This window comes from Balaenoptera ricei, chromosome 10 (assembly GCF_028023285.1).
Source record: "Balaenoptera ricei isolate mBalRic1 chromosome 10, mBalRic1.hap2, whole genome shotgun sequence".
NCBI classification, from domain to species: domain Eukaryota; kingdom Metazoa; phylum Chordata; class Mammalia; order Artiodactyla; family Balaenopteridae; genus Balaenoptera; species Balaenoptera ricei.
In genome coordinates, this window is record NC_082648.1 from 17972204 (window position 1) to 17986527 (window position 14324).

Below are 14324 nucleotides of genomic sequence, written 5' to 3' on the forward strand. Positions count from 1 at the left end.
ATGGAAAAGGCTGTAGCAGCTTCTTCAGAGCAATTTCGGCAGAAGGAGAAGTTGTGGGTGATGGGAGGGAATCAAGGTATAAACCAAACTCAATATCTGCTGAGGCCAGACCAGACACACAAGAGATAGGCAGGGTGCCTGTAGGGTGGACACCTCAGAAATGTCTGCCAAGAATCACTGTCCCCAAGTACAGAGGAAAAAGTGATGTTTGTAGTGTCGGATAGAAGAGATGAACTGCTGGAGGCACAAAGGATGGGCTTCTATAGGTTAATTTAGCCACTGTAGGTGCCCCAATCCAAACTGTGGGACAGAACATTTGACCTCATCATCTTGGTGACAAACTTTCACACCTACCTGAAAAGCAATTCTGAGTAAAACCCTCCTATGAGCCAAAGGGTAAGTCCTGAGGCACATGAGTTTCTGCTGAATACGTCACCTACCGAATAGAACCGCTGAATAGTATTGGATCCTGCAGAATGATTGAAAGTCTAGAACGTAGTGTGTGCAGCGGCAGTTTTGAAATGTCTATCCCATCAATGACAATCTTTCCTGTTAAAGAAAAACAAAAATGGCGGCATGTAGTAAAATCACGAGTAAAGTAATATTTGTTTACAAATTGGAAGTACTTTCCTAGTTCAGAACTGAAATTCAGAAGAGGAAGCTTTCCATTTAGGTATTAAAAACATCATGATATGTCTCTATGAAAAATATACATTTCGGTGATACTTGCTCTTATGTATTTTCTCCTAAAGGGATTTCCACTTTTTATGCAGTTTATGTGGTTCATACAAACCAAAAGTACTTTTTTCCCTCAGTGCTCCTCTTCCTTCCAATATTCCTTTATCCTGTTCTTGGCTTTATTTTCCTTCATAGGACATTCTATATACATTTACTGATCTTTTTTATTGTCTCTCTCCCCCAACTAGAATACAAGATCATTGAAGATGGGCATTTTTGTCTGTCTTATTCACTTGTTTATTGATTGAACAGTACAGTGCATTACAAGTAAATTCTATGACATAGGTATCACATTTTAGTGAATTTTTCCACACTGTACATAGACTTGCACAATCTTGATGTCCTTGCCTTTCCCTGATAGATTTATTTTATCATATCGCTTTGTGCAAAGACAATATTGCTCTATGAGATGAGAGTGCCCAGAGAAGAATGGCAACTGGAGTCCCTTTTCCAGCTGGATTTAGACCCAAAAGCAGGCAAGATGTTAGCTTAAACTTTCTTTCAAGAATAATATATTATCTATTAAAATCTCACTCACCTAACAGTATTAAAAAGACAGTCATCATAGTCCTCATGGGGCCTGAAATGATGTTTCTGGACTCATGAGAATATGGCTAATCTAATATGTTTCATCATAACCACAGTTTTTTAATGAAAAGTTTCAATCAATTGTCTTTGGATCATGTAATTGGCTTATAATGCAAATCCCACAGAAAATCCTTAAAGTATCTATGTCTTATTATCAGCCATGGAAAGAGCAAGCTGCTCACCTAGAGGCAGATACTTACCCTGTCACTGAATCTAAACCCCAAAGAACCTGCAATGACCACAGTTCAACTTTGTTGTTCATAAACTGACCTCTTTATCTCACAGAGCCGTTGTGTAGATTAAATTAAATAATATAAACTGTCAAAGATGATAAAAATGTGAGGTACTATCACCATTATCACAGTCATTACAGATAATAATAGTTAAGTACTTCTTGAGCTGATGGATCTCCTTTCATTCAAGATGGCATATGTGTTGGCCTATTTATAGGTCACTTGATAGACTAAATAATGACATATTTTTTCTAAAGCAAAGATTAGATTACTTCCATGTTCAATATTATTAATAATTTTGTGGATGACTAAATATTTTTGTATATTGTCAACATGTGCTTGGCACTTTACAGCAATGGTTGCCTCCTAACAAAATGTTCAACATAATTAAACCATGTTATTAAGAAGATGATGGTAAAAGTCATGCACCAAAATTAAAATGCAGATTACTTATCTTCTTTTTATTCCTTTGATGGAAAGATATATATATATATATATATATATATATATATATATATATATATATATATATATATATATATATATTTAGTTTTCAGGAAGCGAGACAGTCTTTTTCTCTCTTCCTTCCTCTTGAAATGCCACCTCCATCTGTTGCTATTCAAAATGGATGGTCTTGTTTTCATTTTACCAATTTAATAGAATGGTCTAATAATAATATCTAGAGCTGAGTTTAGGGCTAATAACTTTATTTCCCCAATTCTATGTTTTTTCTTTACTCCTATACTGTTTATCTGGGATACCTGTCTCAAATCATGGGTTTCAGGACACAGAGTACTTATAAATATTTACTTTTTATTTCTGCAGGATTAGGTAAGTCGATGTTGCATTTTTTTTTTTAAGGAAGAGCATCACACAGCTAATGAAAAAGTTTAGTTAGTAACTCACCATCAAATATATCAACCATTCTGAAGAAAGCCAGAGATAACGATGACTTTCCACTGCCAGTGCGACCACATATGCCCACCTAAGAAATCAACTGTCACTCAGAGAGAAGAGGACTCAGACAAAAGATAGAAAATAGGCAGAAGTATTTTTACCTTAGGTAAGACACCATGATGAAACTGCAACTCTATGTAAACAGTTACATTAAAATAATCATTTTCTTCTCAGATCTCCCTTAGGAATTATCATTATTAAGCTAAAAACATGGGGTCTTCAACAAATCTTCAATGATTCCACTCTAACTCTTTTGATTTCTATGTGGGTGTGTTGTTTAACCTTTGTGACTTCATTTTTGCATTTAGTATATTGTTGACCTAGCAAACAAGTGTTCCACTTTATCTTAGAAGTGATGATTTTATAACAAAATGTAAAATGAGTCCATTTTTCTGCACACTTGCTCTTTTTACAATAACTAAAATAAATCATTTTGGGACTAGAGCTAGTATAAACACAAAAGTTCTCAAGGGGATATCTGGAATGGTCATGAGCCAAAAGCTAGAAATTTTGAAAAACATGCCTATTGTTCACTTTCTTGATCTTCATGGGAGAAGAATGAATGGCAATACAACTTAGAGAATGTGTATTTTATCTGGATCCACTCTCTCCCTTTTCTCTTTTGTGCAAATGACCTGACCTATAAAGTGTAGGGAATATAATGGGAGCCCAGTGAGGCTGTGGTTGGCTGGGATGTCTAAAGAGCTCAGGTGGCAATGGAGTGGTTCCATCTGAGGGTTTGTATGAAATAAATCAAATGGCAGTGAATTCCATACCTTTTGCCCAGGTTTGATGTAAGCCTTGACGTGTTTAAGAACAGGCTTCAGATTATTTTCATATCTGACACACAGATCATGAATCTTGATCTCCCCTTCCTGAGGCCAGTGTTCTGGAACTTGAGAAGGATCTGGGGGGTGGAGATGGGGTAAGGGAAGAGAGAGAGAGACAGAGACAGAGACAGAGAGGTAGAAAGAAACACACACATACTTATATACATTTATACATACACACATAATTTTTTTCTAAACTGAAAGTAGTACTGAACCAAGTTCTGAGTTTTTTAATTAAAATTTCATTTAGAGTAAAACCCTCTTGATTAAGAACTTCAAGAATAGCTTTTGTGTGTCTGTTTTGGAGCATTAATGGGCATCATGTCTCCCAGCATTCCATCACTCAATTCTATTCATGGTGGTTCATCTGTGAATGGATTCATTTGTTCACTCAGTTGGTCATCAAATATGTGAGTGCTTCAAATGTGAAAGGTGTTGTGCAGGATGCTGGGAATATGGAGATGGAAGACATGCCTCAAGGTGCTCATTGTGCCCGGGGGACGCATGCAAGTGAGTTAGCCCCTACAGGACTGCATGGAGAGTCACGTGATGGAGGCCAATCCGAGGTGTTCTGAGAGCAGAGATGGTGGTAACCCAAGAGTTCCAGGAGGGTTTCAAGTGGAGACGGTGCCTGAGATGAATCTTAAAGGATAAGAGGTAGGGAAGTTTGTTTCAAATATATAGAGGGAGAAGAACAAAGATATAAAGAAAGCATAGCATGTTGGTATGGCCCGAGTAAAAGGTGTATAGGTGGATGATGAGAAATGAGAGTAGATAGGTGGGTAAGGGTTGACTAACAAAGGGTCTAGCAGACTGAGCTAAGTTAGCTGGATTTTGTCCTTGAAGACCTGGAGAGCTATTGAAGGATTTAGGCAAAAGAGTGCATCTGAAGCATGAGATTTACATTTAAGGAAGATTAGTCTGTCCTCAGTATTGAATTTTCTGCCGGTTTTATTCTAGCAAGGCTAAGAATCTCAGTATTTTAAGATCCAAGTTTCTTGCCATCTAAGTTAATATGGTCTGGAGAAAGAGAATAGAATAGTTCATAATTTAGGTTGGTAATTAATACAATAAAGTCCAAACATATCATTCTCTTTAAGTATTACTAAATAATATCAATTTGGACTCTGGTTGTATCCAAGGCTTTTCAGGCCTAAATAATCACATCTTTTCCAGGTTCAGGTGTACCTTATCAAGCAAAGTCAAGATGAGAGGGGATTCTCTGGCTACTGAAGTGGAAAACAAAAGCAAAAATGACAGTGTGCCTGACACACAACGAATCTTTTTTTTAAAATAACTATTTAAGTGAAACAAAATGATATTCAGCACAATACCCATGGTGCCTTCATAGTTCTCAGACTCCATAGTCAAGAAACTGTTCACTTTCTTCACTGCCCCCATCTGGACCTCCACATCGGCCAAGTTCCTCACAACCCAATTCAAATAATTGGTTATCTGTGTCAGGCGACAAAAACAACGAACACATATAAAATGAAGTCACGATTTTTGTAAGCACTGGATATTAGGGGATAGGATGACTTGGACAGTTCATATAGGTCAATTCATAAGTGCTGCAGGATATCAGAGACCAGAGAGGATGTCATGGGATAAAGCTGGCAAAGAAAGTGTCTGCTCTTCTTCAAGGGTCCTCAAATGTCACTGTTCTGTGAACTGTCCTGACTTCCCTGCACAGTGGATAGTTGTATGGACCTCTGTTTCCATTTACCTCATTTATAGTCATATTCAAGTTAGTGTCCCTAAATGTGTGGTGAGCAACTCAGGATAAGAATTCCAAACAGCCTTGGGAGAACTCTGACCATAGTGTTTGAGGACTTTCTAAACATTGGTTTGCAATATCAGAAATGAATTCATGCCATCCTAAAATGCTGGGTTTGGGCCCAAATCTACTACTCTTTGCAGGCTGTCATCTTGTTATGAACTTCTAACTCCTCTCTAACATCCACGAATAAGAGTTGATAATAACCACATACAGAAAGTACCTCCAGCACTGCGCAAAAAGAGAGAGATTTTCATCCATACGTACCGTAAGTGCATACAGAAGACCTAAGCCCACCAATCCAGAATTGGAAGACCCACTAATGGATGCAATTGATGCAGTGAGAACAATGCAAGCTCCCAGATAATCCTAAAAAGGAGTGAGAAATAAATATTAAAAGATTTTCCCCAAGTTCTTAAACCAAAGATCTCAGTCAACCCAGGTGATCACTAAGAGAATAAACGCTACTCCTTGTGTATCCTGTTAAGTTTCAGAAGAATGTTACAGAAGGTAGGGAAGAATAACAACTCACATTATTAGGACTGGAAGGGAAATGATGCAAGGCTCTGATTATATTCATGCAGATATGCTTTCAGAGACGTTAAACACCTGGTCAGAAATTAAGCTGCGATTTTTGGCATGACCAGGATCAGACACAGGGTTTTCTTTCTTTCTTTCTTTCTTTCTTTCTTTTTCTTATCTACTGCATTGTGTTGCCAGACAAGCAATTATTTTTGAACTTAACTTTCTACCTTAAATTTATGTGTGCTTATACCAGGGTTGGGATTAGCTCTCTTGTATGCTAAGTCAAGGCCTTTGCAGAAGTTTGCCTCTATTTAGCTTATTGGGATTTGTATCTGAACTATTGTCGACTATCTGGTCTCAGAGTCTGGGATATTAAATCTACAGATTTCATGGAAATAGGAATAAGTGTAATTTTTCTTCCTAAATTAGAAATATGGGCATGTCTTAGAGTATCTGAATTGTCTATGACTCAATGATAAACTCTTCTGAGAAATTTAAAAAATTCATTAAGGCCAGCCTTAAACTCAAAGGAGAGATAAGGGACATCTGTCCATTTTCTAACACACTCTTTCTTCCCCATTTCCCAGCATTCTTAGGCACTGTTATGTCTTATCTTTTGAAAAAGAAATCTTTAAAACTTGTCATGCTGATGTGTCACACATGCCAGAAGCAGAGAGAAGTTCAGGCATGAACACTTTCTAGAATTATCTCAAGTCTCATCTCACTGGTGATGACCTTCTCTAGAAAGATAACCTCTGCTACCTCAAAAAAATAACTAGTAACTAGGTGATAAGACCTTAATGACAGTAATAGAGTGTTTAACATGCTTAAGTCAAGAATGCGGTTTCTCGGGGCTTCTCTGGTGGCACAGTGGTTGAGAATCCACCTGCCAAGGCAGGGGACATGGGTTTGAGCCCTGGTCCGGGAAGATCTCACATGCTGCTGAGCAACTAAGCCCATGGGCCACAGCTGCTGAGCCTGCGCCCTAGAGCCCGTGAGCCACAACTACTGAGCCCGTGTGCCACAGCTACTGAAGTCCACGTGCCTAGAGCCCGTGCTCTGCAACGGGAGAAGCCACCGCAATGAGAAGCCCACGCATGGCAACGAAGAGTAGCCCCGCTCGACGCAAGAGAGCCAGCGCACAGCAACTAAGACCCAACGCAGCCAAAAATAAATAAATAAAACAAAATAAAACTATAAAACTTCTTTTATATATATATATATATATATATATAAAGAATGCAGTTTCTCAAATCAGCTCGCATGTGCGCATCCTTGCCTCTTTTTAAATAGCACCAAAGATCAAACTGTTGGGGAGCAATCAATGATCCCAGCCTTGGAATCAGAGATCTGGGTTCAGATGATGCCTTTGTCAATTACCAGCTAGTAAGCTTAGATGAGTCATTTAAACCCCTTTGAGACTCAGTTTCTCCTTCGGAAAATAGAAATGATACTTAATTTACGGGGATTTTGAAAGGAATAAAAAAGATTAAATATCAGTTAGATTTACCCTCCTCCATGTAACAGGATGTCTTTTTCTCCCCCTGGATGATTTTCAAAGGTTTGAAGCAAGCTTAAAAGTTTGTGTGCATCATAAAACATCAAAGGTTAAAACAGGCACTAAAATTTAATTCTGTAATGACTCCCATTATCTTTACAAAAAATAAAGAAAGAAATCATGAGAGTTAATCCCTTGAGGGAGTAAATTCCATAGAGGTAGTAAATACTACTTTGATCGCTTCTTCCGATGTATCCATTTGTTAACAACTTGTCACATCCCAATCAGACAGTTCTTCCTTTTCCCCCTTTATTTGAAGCAACAACTACATGAATGCAGAATCTAACCAGCCTGGGCTGCTCTTTTATATTTCATAAATGCCGACGTGTTCCCAAAATACTTCCAAAATATTTACAGCAATATGAATTTTTCCTTCCCACTCTCTTGTGAAAGGTAATACTTTTAATGTTATGTTATAAATTTGTTATTTCCATATTATCTTTTCTAAAAAGACTCATAAAGTGTTTGTGTGATAAGTTTCAGAAAGTAAGTTAGCACCAGGAGATATTTCCAGCAAGATGCTCCCAGCTTGATATAAAGAAATACGCCAGTCGGCGTCTGAGAAATTTCTGTAGGCAACATACACTTTAAGGGTTTGAAGCAGGGTATGTTTTTACTAATTTCTGTTCTCCGCTTCCTCTCAGCTGACCTCATTGGAAAGAAGAGCCTCATTCACTCATCCATCTATCCATTCATTCATATATTCTTTTAAAAGTATATATAACTTCCCTATTTAGAATTATCAATGCCTTCCTATCGCACTTATAATAAATTCAGACTCTGATGAATTACAAAGCCTTATATGATGTAAAGTCTGGATTCTAGACCCTGCCTCCTCTGACCTTATCTGAGATTCCTTTCCTGCTCCTTCACCCTGCTCCAACTATGTTGGTCTTCCTGTCCTTGGTGAGATAAGCTGGGACCTGGGACCTAGGACCCTTTACTGCAGTGCTTGCACCTGAACAAATGAATCTCCCAAAGGGGTGGGCAGACCACGTAAGCCACGCCTCCTCCCCAGCCCACCGATCCTCCCTCACCCTCATCCCATTTAAGGAATCAGCTTGTCACTTCCTCGGGAAGTGAGCAAGCACAGCTGTTACTTATTTTCACTCCCTTGTGCTGTAGGACGAGTCCCAGTAAAACCTTGACTAAATTTCTCCTCCGGCTTCTTATCAATTTCTATTAATTAAAGATTCCAAGGACCTGGGTCAGTAACATTGGGAACATACCAACTTTGTTTCTGCCACTGACTCTGCCTGAAATGCTTCCCAGAGGTCCCAGACACCAGGCTACTGCTCATCATTTAGGAGTCAATTCTTAAATACACCTCTTTGGAGAGACCTTCCCTTCCTGATCCCACCCCCAGCCCTGGAGTGTTCTCTATCCCACTGTCCTGCTTTGTTTTCCTCCTCACACTTCGAGCTATCTGAAATGATCTTATTTGCTTATTTGTTCTCATGTTCATAGCGCATTTACTCTTTAGCCCATCAGAATTTTACCTCAATCTGCATAAGAGAGGAAGCTCCTTTGCGCATAACGTTTATCAAGAAATCTCATAGCAAAACCACTAAATTCCAATCACTTCCTTTCAAATACAACAAGAGTAACAGACGTGTGAAATTGATAGAGCTTATGTTAGCTCCCAGTTTTCCACTTCCTTTACCATTAAACAACAAGTTTAATGAATTATAAAGTGACTCTACCTTTCCACACCTTCTTTCCTTTCCATTGCAAACATGTGAACAACAAAATGGCTTAAAGGCAATAAGTTAAGAAAGGAGAAGCAGATGGTCTGAATAACTCACACACAGGAGAGTAAACACTTAGGGATCACTAGAAGCACAAATTCTTCTGCTAAGGCCTTCTACATCCTACCCAATCAATTCAATGAAAAACACCTTCAGTCAAAATGCTACAATGGAATGAGAGATTCTACTTAGGAAATAGAAGCTACTACATATGTGAATGACCATTCTCAGAGAGGGCCCAACAGCAGGATATTTTTATAAGTATAGTGATAAATTATAATTTCCATTGAGTTTGTGAGTTCAACACTCCCCTCCAGAAGGGAAGCCTTTGATTCCTATGTCAAAAGAGAAGCCTCTTGTCAGATTTCTAGTGATTCAATAATTTCTCTGTCTATATGTGGGATTATAGTAAAAACTGTAATTTTCCATACGACACCCTTGTAAATAGTTATCAGCAACACTATCTTTCTCCTTCACATAGCCCTCAGAAGTCCACGTCTATGGTTCCACTGAGTGTCTGGGTCTTCACATAACAAGATCAACGCACACCTGTCTATAATGGAGTTATGAACATACAAAAAAGCTCTGTGCTGTTTCACAAAAGAGACTCTCATGCAAGCTCACCCTGAAGACTACTTTCACTTTAGCCTGTTGATTCTAAAGACTTTTTTTTGGCTTCTTGATGTGAGTTTTCTTTTATCCTTTCACCATACACAGCAAGACAAAGCCTTGGAAAGACACCCTTTAGATAGAGTTACACAATTTTCGCAAATGGAAACACCGATGCCAAAGAACTGGAATTGTTTAGTTCAGAGGGATGAAGAGAAAACGCTGTGCTGAACAAAAGAACATAAGCAGCATTCAAAGGTTAGGCTGTCGTGACACACTGCACGTGACTGTGGCCCACTTCACTTGGCACCCAGAGGAGAAACACTGCCCTGCACTGCCAAAGTAACCTGGGTGGTCACAGTCTGGCTACTTTCTACCAGCCAAACTATTTTATTCTTTTAGATTCTTGTCCTTTTTAATTGGAGTGTGTTGTGAACTTTATTTTTTTCCCAATTCAGAATAAGTATGAAATGAACATGGTGGGCAGGGCTACATCTTCCATAGGGAACACTGTTCAGCCAGAGAAAGGGAATAACTTGTAATTGTCTTAACACTTACCTAACATGACCAGGAAAAGAAACAAGAGCCATATGTAAATATATATATATATATATATATATATATATATTTTTTTTTTTTTTTAATAGGTAATAAAAAAAATTGGATGGGGCTCAGGGATTTTCCTGAATTTAAAAAAGGTGCTTTTACTCTAGTTTCCCTTCCTTCTCCTGGAGATTGTCCACAGAATTCAGTGACATTGCTCCGGAAAGCTAAAATTGAGAATGAAGAGAAAGGGAAGAGAAAAACAGCCACAGAAAACTATGATAAGTTTTCTCCTCTTTCTCTCCACTTGGGTCATGAGTCCATGAATTAGAGTTGGTGAACTCCCCAGATCTGCATCAGGAAATCTGCTGGCGTCTTCTGAGTTATGCCCAATGCTGCCCCCCTCCTGGTACGGTTTAACTGTGCTTCTGCTATGGGAGCTCCAAGAATATTTGCTACAGCAGATATTTTTGTTAATTTGCTGAGTAATATATCAGAGAATAGGGAATGGAGGGGGCTGTGTTGATACTGTAGATAAGGTCCATGCACACAGAGTCACTGGGCCAAATAGAAGTTTTCATTACTTATTTTTTGTAAATGACTTACAAGGCAGAGTATGTCCAGCTGTGGGGTTCGGAAAACATTTCACACCCCAGTCTCCAAGGTCCTGTTTCTCAATGTTCATATGTCTCATATTTTTGACACAAGATCCATTTCATTCAAATGGAAATTTTATCTCCAGTGATGCAGACACATCCACAGAAGCATAGTAGTAATGAGGTCATTTACATGTATATGATTGGGAGAAAGGTTATTTCCTTATTGGAGTTTACTCATTTTTAAAATTTTTTATTCATTATTTTTATTCATTTTATTTTACTTTATTCATTCAACACCCCTACTGTGGAATATGTTCTTGGATTATAGCATTTATATTCAAGTAAATATTCTAATATTCTAAATATTCTGATTCTAATAAAAACTTTCAGTATACCCAAAGAACAGAAAGAGAATAAATCTGACTGGTTTTAAGTTGGATCTCTGGGATTGTCTAGAAGCATGTGTGTATATGTGTGTGTGTGTGTGTGTGTGTGTGTGTGTGTGTGTTGTGTGTATACCCACATAAACTTACCGATACATAAATACAATAGATGAAAGAGACAAATCATCCACAAAGGACTTTGGACCTTGACTTCTATCAGCAGATATGCCTGGAATGTTGCAGTAAATCAACAAGTTTCTTACCAAATTTCATATTTACTAATCAGAAATAGAAGCAAAGGATTCTTTAATTTTTTTGTGTTGGTTTTTAAGGGAGCGATCTGGTAAGGCTAGATAGCAAATCGTGGAAAGAGTATAATACACAGAAAACAAAGGAAAGACACAAAAACAAATGTGTTATAAGGTAACAGAATGAATGGCAGATTCCACCCTTCCTTTTTCACATATCAGTATTTTTTTTAGACTTCTGCAGGTGGAACTAGAATTCTTTTATATTCAAGTAAGTCCAGCTGCCTTTAATGGGGGGGGGGCGTTTAAGTAGCTGGGTGTGAGTCAAGCTAAACTAACGCATTCTGAATCTGGCTGCTGTTCCTCACTGAATTTTTCCTGACCTTCCCTTTCTTGGCAGTCTGAAGGCTCTAATATCTTGTCTTCTGGCTATGAGAGCAGAACATATGGTTTGCTTGAAGATTCTTGTTAAACATTTGTCCATTAACCTGACAGTAGGAAGTGCTAAAGAGTAGAAGCTGGAGTCAGGTCAGACACTCACCTCAAGTCCAAAGCAAACACACTTGCCCCTAAAAGACATACTTGATCTTCAACTTCAGGAAAATCAAATACAAAGGTAACTACTGATATTTTCTCCCTGTGATTTTAGGACATTCTTTGATGAAGCTATTTCATCATTAGTTCTGTTATCAGATATGATTTCTTTTCCTTGGAGAAAACAGATTTAAACAAACAGAAGCTTAAAGCAAGGAATTAGGGTCTGGGTAAGATCTAGGAATAATATTTTGGTTCTAAGTCCTAAACACTTCACCTGCCTTTATGCTAGTTATAGATAATTCAGGAGAATCTGCCCTGCCCCCTCCCAATCCCCACAGCAACCCATAAGAAATTTCCTACCTAAAATTTGTGAAATATAATTGTGTTATGTTGCTGGATAATTTTTACACAATAACTAATACAGTGGTAGAGAATCTCTGTAAACTAGTGAGAAATCATGGCAACTACAGCTCACAGGGGGATCCAAGATTCCCTACCAATCTGTATCCATCCGTCAACAACTCAGATTTTAATATGGGCTCCTTCATTTCAACTTTATCAAATTCCCATTACCATCTGCCCTCTCTGGTCCATTGAGTTTTGAAAGAAAGCGTGCATATGGTAGGGGTGATTAATCAGTGGAAGTGAGGTTGTTACAATAGCATGGGTAAACCTCCTTTTCCTTTTCACAAACTGAGGGATAATTATTTTTGTAAAAAAGATGATGGTCAACTCATCATTACTGCCGAAGTGTCCTATTCATACTGCAGATTATGCAGACCAGTCTGCAAACAACATCCCCTTCCCTCTGGAACTTGGGTCTCACCTGTGTCCTACTTCATTCATACCCCAACTGTTGGCTTATTAACCACTTACCAGGGCAGGTACTGTTTCAATTCATTTATTCATCCATCCATCCACCCATTCAAAAGACATTTGTTGAGAGCACTTGCCAATCAGTGAGCTAGGGGATTTATATTATTATTTTTAATCCTAACGCTCCCATGAGGTAACATTCTTACTCCTATTTTACAAATGACAAACTGGGACTTGGATAAATTCATTAACTTGCTAGACCAAGTCTGTACGATGCCGAAGCTTGTGCCCATTCTTCTACTTTATATAGGGCAGAAGAAGGCAACAGATGATTAATCGCAATTTTTTACATTTTGGGCTAACATGATCTTCCACGGGCTTAAAAGAGAGAAAGTCGCCATCTCTTCCAGGTTGGTCCAGCTCAGTGGAGTAAATGAGTACATCTGTTCACTTGTCAAATGTGCTCTTTTGAAAAAAAAAAACTGAAGTTATACAAATATTTGCTATTCCATTAACTTATATAATCTAGCGACTAATGAACACAAAATGAATTTTTGCATTTGGGGCTGTTTGTCTTGCCATTAGCTAAAAACATTATGACAAATTTCATCCGTAACATAAACAAACCTGAGCTATTTTAAAGTTCAGAAAATGCAAAGCGCGTGCTGAATCTCAGTGGAAGCCTAATTTTTACAACTGTCTTCCTCTTTGCATCAGGCCTCTTTTCTGTGTGGTTTCCATTTCAAAATCATGAAATGAACGTACCGTTCTGACCTCTAGCCATCTGTTGGCAGCTGAGAGAAATAAGTAGGCAATGTTGTTCGTGTCTGTCAGTTCCAGCATTCGTTGCTTAAATCTGGTTTCATGCCTGCAGAAAACAAAAATATTATGATGTTAGCTACACAACAGGAGAAATAATAAAAAACAGTCACACTTCCTACTACACTATTTACTCAACACGGTGACAAACTGATGGGATGGAATGACTCGTAAATGGACTCCTACTTGCAAATAAAAGCCAGCTGCTACTGCTCTCCTGCACCCTTACTGAGAGACGGTGTGGTGCAGTGTTTCCTTCCTTTCTCACCCCCTGCTATGGAAAGGAATCTTTCCAATGACAAAGTCCTATTAAAGATTGTTTCATAAATTTCCACATAATGATGGTAGCCATGAAAACAAGGCATGGTCTATGTCGCAAGTGCCCTACAAAAACCAGAAGAAGTTGTACAGATATGCAATATACTCCACCTACTTTTTATTGCATGTATTTTACTTTTCAACATGGCATGGTTGGAGTTGGGTGGAAGGTACTAGAAGGGACTCAGGGAAGACAGGAATATATGCATTTGCAAATATATACTTTAAAATTTTTCTTTTTGCTCAGTGTTTCTGGGACTCAAAGAAGGAAAATGAAGCGGCAAGAAGTGGAGGATGGGAGTCCTTGGAAATGACAGATGTCCTTGTTAAGCAAGATATCACATACTCTCAAAGTTCCAAACTATTTGTAAGAATGGTCATTACATGAAAGAAACTCTTGGTGTGTGGTGCTTACAAGGGTCTATGACACATACAGTTTAGATACTGATTCTTGGCCAAATTAAGTTCATTCTAGGGGATTAACGTAATCAGACCAAA

General features: G+C 38.3%; 1 protein-coding gene across 7 annotated transcripts in view; it reads right to left on the reverse strand.

The window, feature by feature from the left end:
- ABCC9 (ATP binding cassette subfamily C member 9) overlaps positions 1-14324 on the reverse strand; it is a 142512-nt gene that overhangs the window by 12609 nt on the left and 115579 nt on the right. For all 7 annotated transcript variants that reach the window (XM_059935421.1, XM_059935422.1, XM_059935425.1 and 4 more), the window contains 6 exons: positions 13455-13557; positions 5391-5492; positions 4681-4801; positions 3293-3423; positions 2466-2544; positions 441-549 (listed from right to left, as the gene is read on the reverse strand). In XM_059935421.1, the coding sequence (XP_059791404.1) occupies positions 441-549; positions 2466-2544; positions 3293-3423; positions 4681-4801; positions 5391-5492; positions 13455-13557 (645 nt within the window). The remainder of the gene's footprint in view (positions 1-440; positions 550-2465; positions 2545-3292; positions 3424-4680; positions 4802-5390; positions 5493-13454; positions 13558-14324) is intronic.